The sequence below is a fragment of the Ictalurus furcatus genome, chromosome 27 (assembly GCF_023375685.1).
Source record: "Ictalurus furcatus strain D&B chromosome 27, Billie_1.0, whole genome shotgun sequence".
In the NCBI taxonomy this organism is placed as follows: Eukaryota; Metazoa; Chordata; class Actinopteri; order Siluriformes; family Ictaluridae; genus Ictalurus; species Ictalurus furcatus.
Genome location: NC_071281.1, coordinates 467,458 through 490,326, shown reverse-complemented (window position 1 = coordinate 490,326; position 22,869 = coordinate 467,458). Strand labels below are relative to the sequence as shown.

Here is a 22,869-nt window from a genome sequence, read left to right as displayed (position 1 = left end):
AATAATTTGATAATAATTAGATTATAATTTCAAATGAATTTTGTCAAGTAAAGTGGACACGCTTTCCTGTGACAGAAGCTTCAGACTGAGAGATCATGTACAGAAGTTGAGAGATGTGAGTGTTTGTTTCCGTTGTCATCGTTCCTGTGTAATGATTGTAACAAAATAAAAGATTTGATTAAAACTGTGACTAAATGTTTTTCTTGCCAGTGCAACTTAATTTTGTGAATCGAGCACAAAGTGTAGTGTTTTATGGTTGGATATCTTATGATCGTACCAAAATCGCACCCAGTGAACCCACGGTATGATAAGTGGATAAACTGTTCTTGTTAGCTTTCATTCATGAAGGATTCAATGTGTTAACTAATCAGCTTGAGAATGGCGTTCCCCTGGCAGGTGCATCCATCATGCATCCAGGTGCAAGGGCCCGTTCATCGCTGCTTGCAGCTTTAATTATTATTATTATTATTATTATTATTATTATTAATTTGGATGGAGAAAGCAAACATACCTACCTCTCAAGCCCAGTTCATGTAAGAGGTCGAAGAGACAACCTCTCAAGCAAAGTTCCTGTCAGAGGTCAGAGAGACGACCTCTCAAGCCAAGTCCCTGTCAGAGGTTGAAGAGGTGACCTCTCAAGCCAAGCCCCTGTCCGAGGTCGAAGAGCCTCCCCTCAAGCTAAGTTCCTGTCCAAGTTCGGAGAGACGGCCTCTCAAGTCAAGTTCCTGTCCAAGGTCGAAGAGACGGCCTCTCAAGGCAAGTTACTGTCCGAGGTCGAGGAAATGACCTCTCAAGCCCAGTTCCTGTCCGAGGTTGAAGAGACGACCTCTAAAGCCCAGTTCCTGTCCGAGGTCAAAGAGACGGTCAACCCAAGCTCTGCTCATGCCAAGGTCGAAGCCGATGTCACGACCAACCAGGTCCTGCTCACGCCTGAAGCAAACGTCATGAGCACCCAAGTTCTGATCACACCCGAGTCTGCTGATACAGACAACTAACTTCTCCTCATGCCTGAAACCGACGTCACGACCAACCAGGTTCTGCTCACACCTGAAGCCGATGTCACTACCAACCAAGTTCTGATCATGCCCAAGCCTGCTGACATGGGCAACCAAGTTCTGTTCACACCCGGGCTTAATGACACAACCAACCAAGTTCTGCTCACGCTTCCTGCTCCGCTGAGGACGCCGCTCAGTCTCCCAGTTCATGCGGAGACATTTTGCCCAGAGGGCCAGGACCGCCGGGGGAGGGAGTGTATTTTTGCACCGGGGGGGGGGAAGGATTTCTGTTATGTTACAGCAAACTAGTGACTACATTTCCCATCCCGCACTGCAGCCTACAAACATGACCACCATGGATTACACTTCCCACACACACACACACACACACACACACACACGTTCACCTTCTCCGGACTCTAATCACAAACACCTGTTTCCAATCTCACACACACTCACACCACAGTATATAAGAGACTGTTCATATGCTATGACTATGCATAGTATTGAGTTTAACTCACTTACCAAGTGGTTGTTCTTTGTTCTCGCCCTATTTAAGTCTGTTTGTAAATCGCCTGACCCATTGCCTGTTTTGACCACGCTTCTGTATCACGATTTGGATTTGTCTTCCTGCCTCGTTCTTTAATAAACGTCTTTATCTGCATTTGCATCCATCCTCAACTCCTTTACATTCCGATACATTACAGTTATAACTCCTTGAGCTTTCAAGCTACTTCTACCAAACTCAGCACAGTCCTTCAGGCTGATCACACTGGTCAGGCTCTATTTTTCCAAACTGATCAGATCTATCTATCTATCTCTCTGTCTGTCTGTCTGTCTATCTATCTATATCAATCAAGCTAACAGTCTATCTATCTGCTGTGAGGGAAATGATAAATTTTTACTTTGTAATAGTTCTGTTCACTCTGTTCATGTTCATCAGAACAGAATGTTCTTTCCTCTTACATTGACACAAACATGTTATTGTCTTCAGGAGTGTCTGTGCATCTGCTAAGACCTTGAAACAACCAAACTGGCTCAAAATTCTTCTTCCTGTATCTTTGCTTCTGTAATAAACAACTTCATCTGAGATGACGAGTCTAAATTTCCACGACACTGTACAGCTCTAAAAGTATTGGAACGCTGTCTAGCTGCAGAAGTATTAGTATGCTGTCTGGCTCCAAAAGTATTGGGACACTGCCTGGCTCCAAAAGTATTGGGACACTGCCTGGCTCCAAAAGTATTGCGACGCTGCCTAGCTCCAAAAGAATTGGGACCCTGCCTAGCACCCGAAGCACTGGGATGCTGCCTAGCTCCAAACATATTGGGACGCTGTCTAGCAACACCTTAGCAACCACCCTAGCAACCACTCAGAACACCCTAGTAACCGCTTAGCAACACCCAAGCAACCACCCAGAACACCCTAGTAACCACCTCGCAACCACCCAAAAGACCCTAGCAATAGCCTACCAACACCCTAACAACCACTCAGAACACCCTAGCAACCGCCTAGCAACACCCAGGCAACCACTCAGAACACCCTAGCAACAACCAAGCAACACCCAAGCAACCACCCAGAACACCCTAGCAAGTGCCTAGCAACACCCTAGCAACCATGCAGAACACCCTAGCAACCGCCTGCCAACACACTAGCAACCACACAGAACACCCTAGCAACTGCCTAGCAACACGCTAGCAACCACTCAGAACACCCTAGCAACCGCCAAGCAATACCCAAGCAGCCACCGAGAATACTATAGCAACCGTCTAGCAACCACACAAAACACCCTAGCAACTGCCTAGCAACACCCCAAGCAACCACACAGAACACCCTAGAAACCACCTAGTAACCACCCAGAACAACCTAGCAACCACTCAGAACACCCTAGCAACTGCCCAGCAACAACCTAGCAACCACCCAGACAACTCTAGCAACTGCCTAGCAACAGCTTAGCAACCAAACAGAACACCCTAGAAACCACCCATAACACCTTAGCAACCACCTATCAACCACTCAGGACACCCTAACAACCACCCATAACATCCTAGCAACTGATTAGTAACACACTAGCAACCACCCAGAACACCCTAGCAACCACTCAGAACACCCTAGCAACCACTTAACAACCACTGAGAACACCCTAGCAACCACTCAGAACACCCTAGTAACTGCCTTGCAACCACCCAAAAGACCCAAGCGGATTTGCACTACCTACTGCTGATCACTCTCCTCATCCTGGTTGTCTTGTATATACCACAAGCAAAAATAAAACTACATATCTTCTGTGATGTATCTGAAGCAGCTTATGGGTTGGAACATTGGACAACATAGAGAGCTCCAACTAGCATTCATCCTTGTCAAGTCTAGGGTAGATCCAAAAGGGCAGTTGTCAATGCCTAGTGTGGAGCTCAGTGATGCATTCGATGGTGCGCAGTTTGCTAAACTGCACCACAGTTGAGCAGTAGAGATTTAAAGTGAATACCTTCATCTAAGACCGCACCTCATGCCCCATAAAATACGTGCCAAAAGTCAGAAGCAAAAAAAGATAGTAGAAGAGTGATTCCAGAGGCAAAAACTGCATCAGAAATATCTACATTTCAGAAATATTTTATTCTCATTTCATTCACATTTGCATTTTTTATACTGGAAATATCAAATAATAAACTCAATGCAAATTCAGTGATGTGGGCCCAAAGGTGCTGCCTCCCAAACAAACATGTATATTCTTAAATTGGTTTTAGACTGTGCAATTTCAGTGGTCTTTTAAGATTAACATTTGTCACACTGTATGAGATTATCCCAATAAAATTTTGGCCGAATTCTATAAATAGCCTGTGCAATAATAGGTCTTTTTTTTAGATTGAGATTTTCAGAAGATCCTTTAACAATAGACCTGTGATTACAGAAAATTGCTACTTTTGCTTACATCATCAATCAGCATGATCCAGATACTTGCAGAAAATTGCATAAAAAGAAACATTCTTCAAAGTAAGGTGTTTTTTTTTTTCTGTCCATTACTTTTTTCCCTTTAGGTTCCAGCATTGCCACTATCATATTTGTAGCTGTAAGTTTTCTGTCCACTTTTAAGAGAAGTGAGATTTTAATTTTAAAACAGTTTAAAATTCAGTGTAGAATGCAGTTTAGAAAGCACCACAGAGAGAAAAGGAATCCCCGATTTTCTGTTTGAAAAATAGAAATGATTGCAATAGTTCTGAATTGCACAGTCTTTCTCAGGTAGCACTAGAGAAGAGCACACAGAGATTGGCTCCCACATACTTCCCAGATCCTCCACAGCCCAGCCCCTCCAAAAGAGATCCAACAGCTCAAGGCTGATTTATACTCATTGCTACTCAGAGAGGGGGATCATAGTTAAATGTGGCACACCGAGATGTGCCACTAGCAGTCTTCCTATGAGCTAACTGCACATTGTGCTTATGTTCTTACTTATGTTATTGTTTTTTTTCCAATTTCATTTTTATTGAACATTTCTGCTGTACATTTCTGTTGAACATTTCTGTTGAACATTTCTGCTGAACATTTCTGCTGAACTAAACATTTCTACTGAACATTTCTGCTGAACATTTCTGTTGGACATTTCTGCTGAACTAAACATTTCTACTGAACATTTCTGCTGAACATTTCTGCTGAACTAAACATTTCTGCTGAACATTTCTGCTGAACATTTCTGCTGAACATTTCTGCTGGACATTTCTGCTGAACATTTCTGCTGGACATTTCTGCCGAACATTTCTGCCGGACATTTCTGCTGAACTAAACATTTCTGCTGAACATTTCTGCTGAACACGTCTACCAAACATGTCTGCTGAACATCACCTTTTCTCTTCTCTCCTCCCCTCCCTTGCCCAAATATTCCATTGAGAAGAAAAAAGAAAACAAATTGAGCAACACACAGCAGTAAACATTCACAGGTTTTTTTTTTCCTTTTTATACTAACAAAGGAAAACAAAATTAAAAGTACCCGTCCCCCGCCCCCCTCGGCTCATCATGGCTACCCAATAACTGTCGGTGGTTATATAGATATTGTAAGACCCAACAACAGGCACAAAAATTTAAGTGGGAAGTGTCTGTAACTCCATAAAGTATACGATAAAGGGATGCCATTTATAAAAAAAAAAAAAAAACTTGTCCATACAACCCTTCATCGTATACCTTATTTTCTCGAGTTTTAGAAAAAACATCATGTCCTTTAGCCACTGGGAGATAGAAGGGTATTTATCTTATGTTATTGTTAAGTAATAAAGTGTAAACAAATTAAATTTCCCTTATCATATGCAGAACTTTCCATCTTCTATAGACGTGCTTGTGCTCTGAACCTGCTTTCTCTAAGTGTAGGTCATTAAAACCCTTAAAACAGCTTATGACAGAAACAGATGAAAAGGCTCTGTGAAAACCTCAGTTTAAACATATTCGCTCTGTTTCTAATACTTTAATTATAATTTCTCTATGATAAAACTCTTGCACTGAACGGTTAGTATAAATTAACACAATTTAATCCTGCAAGATTGCACTGTTTATGTTCTCTTTCTTCTAACAGACTCTCAGTAAACACACAGTGTAGGTGATGTAAATCATAACAACTCAATTAAAAAAAACTTAAAGCATCCCCCAATCAGTGATTGTGGATTGCAGATTTAAACTCTAGTTAAATTGAAGTGCTTTGATACTAAAGCTGCTCATACTGCTGCATACAGTTGAGTTAAAACACTTCAAAAATGCTTTCATTGAGAATTAACTTGTATAATAATAATAATAATAATAATAATAATAATAATAATAATCATCATCATCATGCAAAGTTAGGTTTTTCCTTAGAACTTTTTAAAATAAAATCATGTCTGTGTTAACTTCTATTTATTATTCCTACAGTTAAACATGGAGCTCGCATTTTTTCGGCTCTTCTGGTGTGGCTCATGTCACAGCACCTCCTAGAGGACATGAATACTTCAGCCTGTGTAAGCATCTGCGCATAACGACCTGATGTGTATGCAGAGATACACACAGAAGATTTGGTCTAGAGCCATCTCACATAATAAAACTGGCAAGTGTCCTTTTCCAGAAAAAAAAAAAAGAAGAACACAATGTTTTGCAATGATGAATGAGCAATAGGAAGCAAGTTAGTTATGGAACGCTGTGTGTGTGTGTGTGTGTGTGTGTGTGTGTGTGTGTGTGTGTGCGACGTTTAAGGGTTCTTTAAGGGTTAATGTTTCCTAGCTTTCAAAAGGATAGAAAATCTGATTCTACGTAAAACGTTTAAGGGTTTAAATTTTAAAAGTGTGTATGCTGTATTAAGTTAATTTTAAAAAGGGAATATGTGATGGGTCAGATTTAAGAGAAAACATTAGGTATAGTCTACATAAAATTATTACATTTCTCATCAGAACAGGCCTTCATTGCTTACATTAAATTTAATTTAAACAAGTTTCTAATTACTAGACTGGATTATGTAGAAGTGTGATCAATTGACAATTCCGGATTAAAAACTGAAGTAGGCATTGTCTACAGAATACTGGAAGTTTTTGGTTTGTTTGTCTTATGCTAACCCTACCCCTACGCCCTGGAAACACTAAAAAAAAAAAGGGCTGCTAGAATGATTTGCAAATTATAACAACAAATAGCAATCTGCTGAACCAGACACCCCATGGAACTTTCTGGAAAGCTCTTCTTCTATCTAATGTGACTGAGTAAGCAAGCTAACTATGTTCCAAAGCAACAATATCTTTCCCAAATCAAGAACCCAAGCTATTTAGGCTACAGTTGACAACAATAACCATTTAATAATTTCCATAAAGATTTCCTTCAGTTATTGGAATGTGTTTTGTTTTGTTTTTCAAAGATGGACAAAAAAATTATGACAAAAGACAACTGAGGAAAGGGTAAAAGAACAGTTATATCACATGAAATTTGGACCAAAATGATTGAACCTGGTCTTGTCCATGGAAGTTCAACCAAATCTGATCTGTTTCACGGTTGCTTCTATCATCTGTACCTTTAAGAATTTAAATGTTGTTAGGGTATAACATAATCTCATAGCCTAAATTACTGCACATTATACTTACTTTAATGAAGTTGAATCTTTTTTGTGGATTGAGTTGATGAGGCAGGATTCAACCTTGCTAAAAGGAGGAAAAGGGGGTGTAAAACATTAATGAGTAACCACCATATTTAACCGTTGGCATGAGGTACTTTTTCATATGGCTACCTCTCTGTGTGCACCAAAACCACCTCTGGTGTTTATTGCCCAAAAGCTCTGGTATGGTTTCATCTGACCATAGAACCCGATCCCATTTGAAGTTCCAGTAATGTCTGGCAAACTGAAGATGCTCGAGTTTGTTTTTGGATGAAAGTAGAGGCTTTTTTCTTGAAACCCTTCCAGAAAACTCGTGGTGATGTAGGTGACTTCGCATTGTAGTTTTGGAGACTTTCTGACCCCAAGACGCAACTAACTTCTGCAATTCTCCAGCTGTGATGCTTGGAGACTTTTTAGCCACTCAAACTGTCCTCTTCACAGTGTGTTGAGACAATAAAGAAACATATCCTCTTCCAGGTTGAGTCATAATATTTCCAGCGACTGGAACTGTGCGGATCCTACGTTCCGATGGAATAATGTATCCTGCTGACTGAATGATCCAGAGCAGTGATGAAAGAGCAGAGAAACCTGCTCAGCCCACACAGTACTCGTTCAATCAGCCGTTGGAAAGTGGCAGCTGCGGGTCGTAGTCCATATGGCATTTTCTTGAATTGGTATAGGCCTTTGGTGGTGATAAAGGCAGTCTCTCATTGCACTCCTCCTCCATCTCCACTTTCCAGTAGCCAGAGTGCAAATCCAAGGTCATGAACCAGGAGGCGCCTTCCAAGGATTCCAGGATGTCATGTAGTAAGGGCATTGGATAAGTATTTGGTATGGTCTTGCTGTTTACATCCCTGTAATTGACACAAAACCAGTACAACTGGTCCGGCTTTAGCATTAGAATAACAGGTGAAGACCAAGGTGACATTTTCGCCACATGATCTTCTATACTGTTCTTTTTCAACTGTGACACTCTGCTTTTCAAGAGAAAATGGATTAAACATACATGGCGCTGACTTCCTACTAACCACTATTTGCAATGTACTATTTACAACGAGGTGTTATTTACAAAATATATCTAAACAAAACAACTGAATCAAAAGATGCAATGCAGAATTGAGATAAACAAGAGGCAGAGGGTCATACAAAGAATAAATCAGCACACATAGCAAAATTCACACAGGACAAGGCTAAGGCAATGATCTGCACTAGGATGTACACTGACAAGGTTTAAATACACATGAGGTGGGAGCAAGGTTTTTAAAAGATGTGATCTTCCAATGACAAACCAGATGCAGGAACATGACATGTTGCAGTAGGCTGGGTTCTTAAAGAGGAGCAGACAAAAGACACCCAGCCTACCACCGACCTAGACACATGAATAGCACCCAAAATAGACATAAATAAAATAAGGGGGTTACAGTGTGTTGCTGTAATAAACTGATGTCCTACCTAGGTTGTGACCTGCACCCAGTATTCATGGGATATGCACTGGATGTATTAACATCCTGACTACAATAAAGCGGTTACAAGGATCAATAAATGAGACCTTTTATCCACCCTAAATGTACCAGCGCAAATGCTTTTCCTGTTTTTATACCGCTCTTATTGTTGAACATGGACTGGATTTTGAAATACATCCAGTCTCTCTCTCTCTCTCTCTCTCTGTCATGATTTCCCCTCGTGGTAAGCGCTGTAGCACACAGCATGCTCAAGCGCGAGCTCGATGCGCCAGCTCAAAGCTTGAGCTCAAAGCAAGCGCATACTTCTTGGTTTTCAGTGACCTTGACTTTGTTTACATTTGAACCGTGCATCTGTGATGATTTCTGTCCTGTGTCCGCCCCGTATTTTCAGTGGTTGTTTCCCGCATGTGTCAGCATTGTTCTCAGCTGTCTTGTGTTTCACCCCGATTACTCCTATTTGTTATTTAAACCCCTCGTGTATCTATGTATGTCGCAAAGTATTGAGTGTTATCACCGCACCAAACATTTGTACCCTGTTCCTCATTTTGTTCCATAGTCTTTGATCTTGTTTTTTGCTTGCAGATTGCGTGACCCATTGCCTGTTTTTTGACCATGCTATTGTCTCATGATTTAAATTTGTCTGCCTGCCTCTCTTTAATTAAAGCTCTTATCTGCACTTGCATCTGTCCTAACCTCCGTTACGTTCAGTTACGTGACAGAATACTTCGCCTCACCATGGATGCAGCAGGAAGATGTAGTAGACATCATGCCAGGGAACCCAAGGAATGGTTTCCCCAATGGACTGACAGTTTTATTTTGCTAGTCTAGCAGATCCCATGCCAGAGGAGAAGCAATGGCTCAAGTTCATGTGTTCATGGTTCTTTGGACCTGCCTGCCAATGGGTGTGGCTCCTAGTGGCCAAGGGAGCCAGGGAACTTGGGAATGTATCCCACTTTGTGGAAATACTTGTGTTGGCGTTCGGGAGTCCAGAATCTAATCTTTCACATCTTTTGCGGGGATCAGCCTGGCAGATAAACCTGCCCTGCCTTTCTCCACCTATTATATGCAAGCAAAGCGGTTGGCCCCCACACAAGAGCTCCAACCTGAGACCCATGAGATGGTCTCACCTCCAGAGCTCCAGCCAGAGGTCAACATGGCGACCTCATCTTCAGAGCTCCAACCTGAGACCCACGAGGTAGTCTCACCTGCCAAGCTCCAGTTGGAGGTCAACATGGCGACCTCCTCCCCAGAGTTCCAGCATGAGACCTATGAGGTGGTCTCACCGCCTGAACACTCGTCTGAGGTCAATGTGGCGACCTCAGCTCCAGGGCCCCAGTTGGAGGTCAACATGGCGACCTCCTCCTCAGAGCTCCAGCACGAGACCCATGAGGTTGTCTCATCTCCAGAGCTCCAACCTGAGACCCACAAGGTGGTCTCACCTGCAGAGCTCCAGCCAGAGGTCGACATGGTGACCTCCTCCCCAGAGCTCCAGCTTGAGATCCACATGGTAGTCTCAACTCCAGAGCCTCAGTCGGAGGTCAACATGGTGACCTTCTCCAGCATGAGACCCATGAGGTTGTCTCATCTCCAGAATTCCAGCATAAAGTCAAGTTCCTGCTAGAGGTTGACCAGGCGACCTCCCAAGCCATGTTCCTGACAGAGGTCGACGAGGTGACCTCCCACGCCAAGCTCCAGCTAGAGGTTGATGAGGCGACCTCCCAAGCCAAGTTCCAGTCTGAAGTCGAAGAGGTGACCTCCCACGCCATGTTCCAGTTTGAGGTAAAAGAAAAAAAGCCATGTTCCTTTCCGAGGTCCATGACATGGACAACCAAGTTCTGCTCACACCCAAGTATGCTGAAACGGACATCCAAGTTCCGCTCACGCCCGCGTCTGCTGACACGTACATCCAAGTTCTGCTCACGCCCGCTTCTGCTGACACAGACAACCAAGTTCTGTTCACGCCCGAGTCTGCTGACACGGATAACCAAGTTCTGTTCACGCCCATGTCTGCTGACACGGCCAACCTCATGCTTGAAGCAGACATCATGATCAACCAGAGTCGAAGGAGAATGCCACTCAGGCTCTCTGCGTGACTGAGGATGCCTCTCAGCATCCCTGTTCAGCTGAGGATGTTTCTCCACCTCCCGTTGCAGCCAAGAACTCTGCTTTGCTTTCCTACTCTGCCTCGGAGGTCACAACGCCAGGCTTCTCTGAGGACGTCGCTCTGCCATCCTTCTCCACTGAGGACATCGCTCTGCCATCCTGCTCCAATGAGGAGGACATCACTCCACATTAAAGAAAAGCCGACGAGACTGCTCACCAAGTCAAGCCCCCATCTAAAGCTGACGACACAACTTCCCAAGCCTGGGTCTTGTCGAACGACCCTGACAAACCAGCCCCAGCCTCATGTTTGCTCCCCAGCTCCTCGAGGAACCTGCTACTTGTTGGACAATGCCGGCATTGGAACCTGAGGGGCTGTGAAGACATTTTGCCCAGAGGGCCAGGACCGCCGGGGGAGGGAGTATTTTTTTTTTCCTTAGCTCTTATCTGCACTTGCATCTGTCCTAACTTCCATTATGTTCAGTGACATGACACTCTCACTCTCTACACGTTTTCTATCTCAATTAATTATTTCTCTTCATTTTTAGAGTAAAAAGAGTGAAGGCTGTGGTGCAGGTTTAGCATGGCCAAACAAGACCAATGGAAACTGTTAAAAAGTCTTACAAAACAAACAACTTTGCTATCAAGACAAATATGAGCAAAATTGTGAATTCTACCAAGAAAGTGTACACTGGTAGGGCCATTTTACACCCTTGGTTGCATGAATATGGGTCAGAGAGAGTACATGAATTAAATCTGGTCATTTACATTATTCCATTCCATTAAATTAAATTTTATTTGTATAGCACTTTTTAACAAAATACAATATATAAAACAGCTTTAAAGAAACATAAATTCTGAATATAAATGTTGAATTTATAATTGATCAATTTATGCATTTATTCCTCTACTATGGATATAAATTTTAAATATATAAATGTATCCCTAATTATGTTTTTCCAAAATATTCCTCACAGTATGTTTAATATCAATCCTATGCTAATGATGAACAATATGGTGATCAAAAATATCATACGTTAAATCATAAGTTTAGGAAATAGCAGTCACAGAATATGTTTTTATATTTTGTAATATGTCTACAAACAGACATACACCCACATCCCCACGCATATGCATACCTAGGGTATCTGGTTTATTCAGAGGACCTTTGTCATCCTTTCTTGATCTCTTTCCAAGGAACTGATAGCTTATCTAACATCTTGGGGTGAGTTTGTCTGGTTGGGGATTCCATCCTACCATAAAATATTAGGGTCTTTAAGCAACAGCTGCGAATGGAACAGCAACAGCATTCTGACGTTGCATTGCGCATGCACGACTTTAACTGCGACTTCGTGACATTCTACTGTAACCGTCTACTATGGGAGAATAGCTGCTTTGCTGCTTTAGTCATTACAACGTGGAACCTTAGGCAAGTAAATGTTATGTTTTATGATATATGATATTGTAATTGCATCAGTATATGATTGTATCATTAGTCTTTTATTTAATCTGTGTTGATATGTTTTAAATTTAAGCTAATTTTATGTTTCTGACACGAAATTCATTTAGGCATTTATCTTCTTCCATGTAATCAAGATTAAAAGGCAAGTACTGTATTGCTTACACAGTAAATCTAGGTTTTTAGACAGATTGGCATCATACAAGAGTAAAAACTCTTCTTCTGACAATAGATTATTATTTAATGCCAAAAGCAGTCTCTTGCTTTTTTAAATGACATTTTTTTTGTATTTCCATAAATGACCGAATGCTGCATTGTGCCATCTTGTTTACGGTTGCTTAGTGATTTTTAAGTTTTCAGCCCTGGCGGTGTAACAGCTTACTTCCTGTCGCCATAGCCATTCCATTCGCAGCTGCTGCTTAAAGTCCCTATTATGTGCTTCAAACCTCAGGGCCCCAAGCAACATGTGGGTTTGAGCATCTTCTACGGTGTCTTTCAGAATTTCTACAGTTTTCCGTTCTAAAAACAAACCCATGCGTCCCAGAGAGTTAAATAATGTATAATAAACTTATGTAGAATTATTCCAGCTTTAAAAATGTCTGAAACTGTGTGTGTTATGGTATGAAAAGAATCATCATCAACATCATCATGCTTGTATGATACATGTATCTCGTAGATCACTAGCTAGCTGAGTCGAGTCTCTACTTTACCTAACACTAAAAACGGTGTCATATAGCTGCATTGGAAAGTCTAACACTTGCTGTCTCTACTAATATATAGAGATATATATATATATAGATAGATAGAGAGAGAGAGAGAGAGAGAGAGAGAGCAGAAGAAGTACCACGGTGATATAGAGGTTGTGAGGAGCCACAGCTGTGTGTCAGGATCAGAGTGCACAGTACACAGTTTCAATTCATCAATTTAGCAGCGAATCATCTTTTCTTAAATTTCAAGCAACTTGTAACTTTTCATAACATTTCTGCTACAGTTCTGTACCGTCTCCTCATATTTGTTTTTCTCCACCACACTATTCACCTTCCTAAATACCTTCCTCATTCCAAGGTGGCAATTGATCTCTTCTCAAAGTCCATAAGTTTAGATGCATATGTTTGAAGGTTAAATTTCATTCATTTGGCTCATTTATTTGGAATTTGGCTCATATATTTCATTTTTTTTAAGTGTATCTTCTTTTCTTGGGGTCCCTTTCTCCATGTTAGTTTCTGCTTACACATTTCACAGATATTTGTTCATCAAAGGCCACACCCACTACATCTGACCTCCAATGTGGTTTTCTCTACACCATGCTGAATGTCTCACAGCATCAAGCTCTGTATAAAACAGCATACCACACTGCATCTCTGTGTTGCGCCAGAAGATGTAGTTCACATGATCCATCTTTATTTTTTAATGTGAATCTATTTTTTGAGACTATCATGGCAAGGCCTGGTCTATTTTCAGTAAAAATATGATACACTGATTTCACACTGGTACCTCTACGGACCTCTGAGAATGCTGCAATAGGAATTAATAAAACATTTTAAAAAATCTGAGTTGAAGTGTAGAGTTGAAGTGGTATCTTTAGCAGTCAAATGCATGATAAAACATGCACAAAGCCACAATTCTTCACCAGCACCTCTGGTACAATATCTCAGAATAAGAATTCATATTTTTATAATTACCTGATAGCAAAAAGAATACTTAAGATATCACAAGTCACTATGCATCTTGACAGTGCATCAAAGATCTAAATTAAAAAAGCCAAATCCAATAGTCGGAGTCAAAGAGAATGGGTCAAAATTCTAAATATTAAAAGTTCAAAAGTTCAAAATATTTCTACACACAACTGCATTTCTTCAGTGTTTTAAAGATCAGTTTTTATGCCTCTGCCACTAGGTTATGTTTTTGGGTTGTCCATGCGTCCGTCTGTCCGTCTGAGATTATCAGTAGCATTTTATCTGAAGAACAAGTGATAGAATGTTTGTAGGATTTATATGGAAGTATCAGTGTAAACCAGCAGATGAACTGATTAGATTTTGGAATTAATCCACACAAGGTCAAGGTCACAGCAAGGGCAAATTTAATAGTGTTTTCTTCAATAGCTTCCTTCCTGTTTGAAGTATATTTTAAGGTTATTTGAGGCATACAAATAGTAACAGGAAGGACTAGACATGTTGAGACACCGTTGGCATCAAGTTCAACTTGAAGACAATAATATGAGTCCTACCTGAACCTCTCTTGGATAAGACCTTTAAACTCCGAATTAATGTAGCATAGAGGAGAACCTGAAGAGGGATAGATCCTTTCATTTTCCCTTGTGACAATGTCCTGCAAATACATGAAAAAGTACATACATTTTTAAGATTGGAAAAAAGGAGAATCAAAAAAGCAGAATAAAAATTTCAAAGCCTTGTACACAGATCCAAGTAATCTTTGGTAAGTCCACAACAAAATAAACTATGTTAAACTTTGAATCACTAGTCCATGATTCCACATGGACACATACTTTCTACATATTTTACTAAAAGAACATTAGTGTCATTTTAAAACACAGTAGCAAAAACAACAACAACAGCACAACCTCCTATCACTTACATATAAATATATACTCAGCAAAATGTCCTCTCGCATTCAACTATTTCCAGCAAATTTGTGTAAATATTAAACGTGTAAATATTTGTATTTTTGAAAAGTAAAAACATTCAACAACTGAGACATAAACTGAACAAGTATCACAGACATTTGATGAACAGAAAGGGAATAATGAGTCCCTGAACAAAAGAGCATTTCATCCTCATGGACTGCACCAGATTGGTCAGTTCTTGCTGTGAGATGTTCCTCCACTCTTCCACCAAGGCATTTGCAAGTTGTGATCACGTCTGGGTCGACACATAGTTACATGCAATTTTCCACTGCAAGGATGATCAGCTGTCCTTCCTGTCTCCCTGTAGCACTGTCTCAGGCATCTTACATTACAGACATTACAGTTTATTGCTCTGAACACATCTGCAGTCCTCATGCCTCCCTGCAGCAGGCCCTGTAGTGTGTGAATGTGCCCTGTGATGGTTTGGCACCCCGTCCAGGGTGTACCCTGCCTTGTGCCCCATGCTACCTAGGTTAAGCTTCAGGTTCCCTGTGACCCGGTAGGATAAGCGGTATAGAAAATGGATGGCTTAAGCTATGGTTCCAAAATAATATTTAAATAAAAGCAGGAAATAACCAGTTTCCACATTTAGTGAACAGATTTTTTTACTCATCTAATGCTTCTGTGTTCTCACGTAAGTTATATTAACATCCATTCTCATAAAAAATTAACAATTACCTTACTTGTAGCAACTTCTATACAATAAATATCAATGTCCTGTCACAAACACACATTGTATATCCATATGTACATGTTATAGCCAAACTTTAAGTTTAGTTTAGTTAAGTGTTCACGGAAGAGGTGGGTCTTTAGCCATTTTTTGAAGATAGTGACAGATTCTGCTGTCCAGATTAAGTTTGAAAGCTCTGGAAAGGGACTTAATGCCTCACTCAGTAGGCATTCCCAGGCACCGGTCGTTAATTAATCGCAGGTTGTGTGAGGGAACATAAACTTCAAGGAGAGTGTTGAGGTAGGGGGGTGCTGTTCCAGACAAAGTCTTGTACGTGAGCATCAAGGTCTTGAATTTGATGCAGGCGCCTATAGTCAAGTCAAGTCAAGTGGCTTTTTTTTGTCATTTCAACCATATAAAGCTGGTACAGTACACAATGAAACGAAACAATGTCCCTCAAGGACCATGTTGCTACATAAAACAAGACACTAACCACATGAGACAACGCTTAACTAAATAAGATCTACACATTTCTACATAAATTGCATGTGCAAACAACACAAGACAGGACACTACTACTAAAACAGTACAATGGGCACAGTAGGTGACCATGTAGCGCCAACCAGTATACAGTTCTAGTGTGCAAGTGTCAGATATAACAGGTAGTGCAAAAGAATAACAATATAATAAAAATGCTGTTAATATAAACATAACATACTTTGACATAGTATTCAGCAGATTAGCTTATACCATATATGGACATAGCAGTTATTGTGGTAGCAGCCAGGTAGAGTATAGTGGTGAAAAGAAATTAAACATGATATTTTTATAAGTTAGCAGCCAAAATACAGGTAGTCAGTACAGAAATGTGCAAAAATTGCAAGGGGAATGGGATGGTATTCAGTTCAGTATGTGTGTGTGTGTGTGTGTGTGTGTGTCAGTCCAGTCTCTGAGTATTGAGGAGTCTGATAGCTTAGGAGAAGAAATTGTAAATTGTCCATTAGGGTCCGAATGCTCTGGTACCTTTAGCCAGACGGCATTAAGGTGAAGAGTTTGTATGAGGGGTGTGTGAGGGGTGTGTGGGGTCATCCACAATGCTGGTGGCTTTGCGGATGCAGCATGTGGTGTAAATGTCTATGATGGAGGGAAGAGAGACCCCAGTGATTTAGCTTTCCAATCAGGTGCTTGAGGAATGATTGTCTTGAATGCTGAACTGAATTCTATGAACAGCATTCGAATGTAGGTGTCCTTTTTGTCCAAGTGGGTGAGGGCCAGATGTAGGGTGCTGGCGATGGCATCATCTGTTGAGTGGTTGGGACAATACACAAATTGCAGGGGGACCAGTGAGGGGGCAGCAGGGTCTTGATGTGCCTCATAACAAGCCTCTCGAAGCACTTTGTGATGATGGGTGTGAGTGCAACGGGTTGGTAGTCGTTGAGCCAGGACACGGAAGACTTCTTTGGCATGGGGACAATGGTGGTGGCCTTGAAGCATGTTGGAATGATAGCGCTGCTCAGGGAGATATTGAAGATGTCAGTGAGAACATCCACCAGCTGGTCTGCACATCCTCTGAGCACTCTGCCAGGAATGTTGTCTGTTCTAGCAGCTTTCTGTGGGTTGACTCTATGTAGAGTTTTCCTCACATCAGCCGTGGTTAGACACAGTACCTGGTCGTGGGTAGGAGGGGTGATCTTCCTCGCCATCACAACATTCTGCACCTCAAATCGAGCATAGAAGTTGTTTAGCACATCTGGAAGGGAGGCATTACTATCACAAGCGGGTGATGTTGTCCTGTAGTTGCTGACAGCCTGGATGCCCTGCCACATGTGGCGTTTGTTGCTGCTATCCATGAAGTGACCATGGATTTCTGGGCGTGTGAGAGCTTTGCCTCTCTGATGGCCCGGGACAGCTTGGCTCTCGCTGTTCTTAGGGGCTGTCCTTGTTACCTGTCCTGAAGCCGGAGTCTCGGGTTCTCAGCAGTGCACAAATGTTTGGTTTGTACTGCTCAGGAACAGCGTTATAAAAAAACAGTAACCACTGATTCCTAATTTCGTACATTTTCAGAAGGCTAAACAAAGGGGTTTTTTTCCAAACCAAAACATACATCATCTCCCCGACATGGCACCTGAATTCACTGAAGCCTCGCCTCCTTTCTTAGGGGCTGCCTTTGGGCGGGATTATGTTTCAATTCAATTTTATTTGTATAGCGCTTTTAACAATGGACATTGTCTCAAAGCAGCTTTACAGAAACATATAAACACAGGATTTTAAGTGTGTGAATTTATCCCTATTGAGCAAGCCGGTGGCAACAGTGGTGAGGAAAAACTCCTTAAGATGATATGAGGAGGAAATCTTGAGAGGAACCAGACTCAGAAGGGAACCCATCCACATTTGGGTAACAACGGATAGTGTGAAAGTAAAAGAAAGTTCATTATGGTTTAATATGAAGTCTTTGTTGAACTAGTCCACTGTTCACTAAAGGAGACCTGAGACTATGATAGAAGTAAATTCTGGACTTCGAACGACACGTTTTGGGTAGGTCTAGAGCAGTGTTATCTGTTAGATCAAATAAATCCCTTTCGGGTAGACTATGAGCTTTGAGAATTTGCAGATCTTATACTTGCACAAGCAGATACATTACACACCCAAACAGAAGGAAAACATAAAAAATCACGATATGACTCCTTCAAGAAGTACATTTCACATTTTACATGAAATTCACTCTTCACTCATGACTGCCTACCTGCCCATATAACAAACACCACTGGAAAAGTTGCAGATGATATAACAATCATTGGCTTATAGACCACCCTGCAGCAGCACACACATCCTGTAATGAAACCCCTTTGGACAAAGCCTTCGCGGAGGCGATCGCCCTAGTGGAATGAGCCCTTATGCCCAGAGGTGTAGCGAGACCGCATGCCTCATAAGCAATAGAGATTGCTTCCACTATCCAATTAGAGATGTGCTGCTTTGACACAGCATCACCTCTACTGTCGCTGCCAAAGCAGACCAGCAGCTGCTCCAACTTACGCCACAGGCTGGAGCGGTGGACATAAGTACAGAGAGCCCTTACTGGACACAGCAGGTGTATTCTCTTGTTCCGGTGTGGGGAATGAAGCGGCATAGGATACAAGAAGGCGTTGGCTAATCCAGGGGCAAAGTCAAGGCAGGAAGCGGCAACAGAGAGAGCTTGTAGATCTCCTACTCACTTGAGAGATGTCAGGGCCAGTAGAAGAGCTACCTTTAGAGTCAGAAGCTTCTCAGAGGCTGACTCTAAGGGCTCAAATTGGGCCCCTGACAGACCTTACAGGACCACAGAAAGGTTCCAGGAAGGTATGCATGGCCTGCAGATGGGCCTCAGCCGCCTGACACCACGCATGAACCTCGAAGTTAGAGGACATTGCCCAACAGAGGCTCCATCAACAGGGGCTGGCCGAAATGGCAGCCACGTAAACCCTGATTGTAGAAGGAGCCCACCCCACTGAGAAACGTTCTTGTATGAACTCCAGGACTGTAGCTATTGTGCAGTTTGCTGGGTCTAGCTGATGTTCCTCACACCACAAGACAAAAAGCTGCCACTTGAGTGCATACAATTTCCTTGTGGATGGTGCTCTAGCATTTAACATGGTCTCTACAACCTCAGCTGTGAGACCAGAATCTATGAGCTGGTGCCCCTCAGGGGCCAGACCCAAAGTTTCCATAGTACTGGCCGAGGGTGATAAATCAGCCCACCGGCTTGAGACAGTAGATCCACTCTAAGGGCTCAAATGGGGCACCTGACAGACCTTACAGGACCACAGAAAGGTCCCAGGAAAGTATGCATGGCCTGCAGATGGGCCTCAGCCGCCTGACACCAAGCATAGACCTCGAAGTTAGAGGATGTTGCCCCACAGAGGCTCCATCAACAGGGGCGTGGCTGGCCGAAATGGCGGTCACGTAAACCCTGATTGTAGAAGGAGCCCACCCCGCTGAGAAATGTTCTTGTAAGAACTCCAGGACTGTAGCTATTGCGCAGTTCACTGGGTCTACAGTGGATCTCTGCGGATGGGAATCTCCCAAGGAGTGCCATCTAGCAGGGATATTATCTCTCAGAACCATATTCGAGCTGGCCAATAAGGTGCTACTAGCAGCAGACATAGACTGTCCTGGCGAACTATCGCTAGAACTTGTGGGAGCAGAGCGATGGGGGAAAAGCCTACAGATGTGACCTCGGCCACATGTGCACCATGGCATCCAGCCCTAATTGTGCGGGAGGAGTGAGGGTGCACCACAGCGGACCATGTGTTGTCCCCTCGAAGGCGAACACATGCAGTCCTGCTTGGCCAAACCTCGCCATATGGACTCCACCACTTGTGGATGGAGCCACCAATTCCTGGGCCTCAGCCCCTGCCTCAACAGGATGTCTGCCCCCATATAACGCCCTCATTGTAGTACAATCCTTATAACCCCTAGAAAAGTTGTCCACTGCACTGGGGAGAGCATACTTTTCTGAGGTTCAACCTGAGCCCCAAGCTCTTCATGTGGGTGAGAACAACATCTCAATGTTGAACCGCCAGTTCCCTGGATCGTGCTAGAATTAACCAGTCGTCCAAGTAGTTTAGTATACAGATGCCCTGGAGTCACAATGGCGCCAGAGTGACATCCATGCACTTTGTGAAGGTGCGAGGGGATAAAGCTAGCAATATTTCTATGTGGAAATATGCACCTTTTAGATCTATCGTCACAAACCAGTCTACTCCTTGGCTCCTTTCTTGCCTGCTTGGCTTTTATGATCATTCTCAGACTAGGCAGATCAGCAGGCCGCCCTCGCACTAGCAAACTCGACACGACAGGGAAGGAACTGGCTGAACGCTGCTGTTTGCTCTTTTGCTTCGCGAAACCTGTTGGCAATGGCATTAACCGTGCTGCCGAACTGGCCGGAAGAATTAACGGTGTGTCCAACAAGGAGATCTTATCATTGTCCCCCATTCCTGAGAGGTTGAGCCATAGGTGCCTCTCTGCCACAACTAAGCTACCCATTGAACGGCCGATATGATGGGCCATTTGCTTGGTCGAAGAGACAAATCTGTGACGCAGAGGAGCTCTGCCACTGCCTCGGGCCCAATTCCCTCCCCAGTGTCGAGCTCACTCAGCAGGTCTGCTTGGTAGGCCTGCAACAATACCACTGTATGCAGTGACCCACAAGCAAGACCCGCTGCCGCATAGGCTTTGCCCACCAACAACGAGGTGGCCTTACATGGCTTGGAAGGCAAAGCTGGCCCCCCTATATTACCTACCGTAGATGGAGAGAGGTGGCTCGCAAGCGCCTCCTCCACCTTCGGCATAGTTAAATAGCCGTGCTGCTCACTCCCTGAGTAATCAGACGTTGTGCAGTTTTAAACATGGCTAGTGTATGGTTTCCCCCAGAATCGTGATATTTCATCATGCACTTCTGGAAAAAAGGGGAGCTGCGCTCGTCTCCGGCTCCTCTTCCAGATCCATATGAGATCCCCAGATCTGCAAGGCACTGAAACTCATCTCCCTTCGGCCAAGAAGAAAGCAAGTCACGAGCGGAGCTGCCTAATTGTAAAGCGTTCCCAATGCTCACAGTCAGACCTCTCGGGGTCTGCTGTGGCATGCTCCACCCTAAACACTTCACACAGAAAGTGTGTCCGTCCGTCCCCGTGATGAAACGGGAGCAAGGCGTAACACACTTCCTGAATTCTCTCTCATTCATTCTTTTTTCTTCTCTTTTTTTAAAGCGAGAGAAAAGTTAAGAGATTTTTCTTTCTTTTTTTAAAAGATAGAGAGGAAACAAAGCATCTTTTTGTTTCTTTACACAAACGACCGACATGCAGTCTCGCTGAAGATAATAAGACTAACTGCGCAGTTCACAGGTCACATATATTTCACGTGACACGCTTAATAGCCACGTCACCTGATCACGGCAGGCCTATAAATAAATAGGCATGATGTTACACAAGCTTCAGATATCGGTCGCGCACAAGGGCGCTCCCATAGTGTTACATTAAACGCAACATGGAGTTCCCTTTGAAAGGGAACTACTACTGTGTCTGTTTATAAATGTCTGCACGCTATTATATTTAGTAAAAATTTTGTTGTAGATTTTTATAGAGGTTTATTTTATGAATTCTGCATTATTGGGCCCATACCAAAATGTTTTGTATTTCCAAACAGCAAAAGGTTGTCAAATAGAATATTGATTCTGTTTAGTTTATTGCTGTTTCAAGACTTGGATGGTCATTATCACAAAGCAGCTTTACAGAAAACCAGATATTATTTAATAATCTATTTACATCATCCACTCACTGGGTTGAATTCTGGGTTATTTCAGAATAGTACCTCAACTTTCGTTTAGATAACACAACAGAACATTCTGTTAGCATTTTGGTCAGTTTTGCTGCTGCAGTGTCACGGTATAGAACAAATCCATTGAGAATTTTCAAGAGAGAGGCAAAGTGAAAGGCTGAGAGAAAAATCCGTAAGTACCTCATTTCTCTTTATCTTTTGTGGTTTTCGTGGTAACATATGGTATATGTTGGTTAAAAATAATAAATAAATAATTAAATTAATTAATTAAATTAAAAATAATAATACAAAAGTGATATTATTTTGCAGTTAAAAAAATGAATTAAAACTGGTTTAGATATTTTTTATGTTAAACAACAAAATACTTTACAGAAAAGTATAATTTTGGGTAATTAAAGCAAAAAGCACATTGAGTTCTACACATAAGCCAACAGTTTGTGGCCAAACTGACCTAACGTATTCTCTTATATATTCACCCAGCACTGGTTACAGGAATGGACTGGATTACATTAAACCCAGCATTTTTTCAGTTTCACACTGGCTATGTTTACATGCACCCATTTCCATCAATCCAAATTCAATCCATTTGCAGATCTGTGTATATGTACCTTAAAAACTGCAATCCAATTCAAATATTCGTTTATATGTGCATCATATGTATTCCAAACAAAGCTTCTGCAAAAGCGCACAGCGTACAATGTCTGTCGTCATGCCAACCATACAATAGCGGAGAAAGAAAGCCGTGGATGTGACACCAAATGACCTAATAGGATTTTTTTGCTTTGTTGACATATAAATATGTCTGCAAAATTTTTTTTCCAAATCTTACTCACTTTACTCGGCCAACGAAGAAAACTACATGCAGTGTTATAACATCCTGTGTGGCTTCACCACATTATACTTATGCCTATTCCACCTCCAATAACCCAACAACTCTGGATGAAGGTACGAAGTCAAGATTGGTGGGAGAGAGTTGTTCTTAAGGAGTTTACAGACGTGGAATGGAAACAGAATTTTTGAATGACATGACGTTCTTTTTTGCTTTATGTAGTGTTATGAAAGAACACATGAGCTCTGCAGAATATGCAGTGCGTGCCCCATGCCCTTAATAATGTGTGTTGCCATTGCTTTATATAA

General features: G+C 42.3%; 1 protein-coding gene across 2 annotated transcripts in view; it reads right to left on the bottom strand.

The window, feature by feature from the left end:
- il1rapl1b (interleukin 1 receptor accessory protein-like 1b) overlaps positions 1–22,869 on the bottom strand; it is a 331,363-nt gene that overhangs the window by 304,539 nt on the left and 3,955 nt on the right. For both annotated transcript variants that reach the window (XM_053616484.1, XM_053616485.1), the window contains exon 2: positions 14,334–14,434. In XM_053616484.1, the coding sequence (XP_053472459.1) occupies positions 14,334–14,415 (82 nt within the window). In that variant the 5' untranslated portion in view covers positions 14,416–14,434. The remainder of the gene's footprint in view (positions 1–14,333; positions 14,435–22,869) is intronic.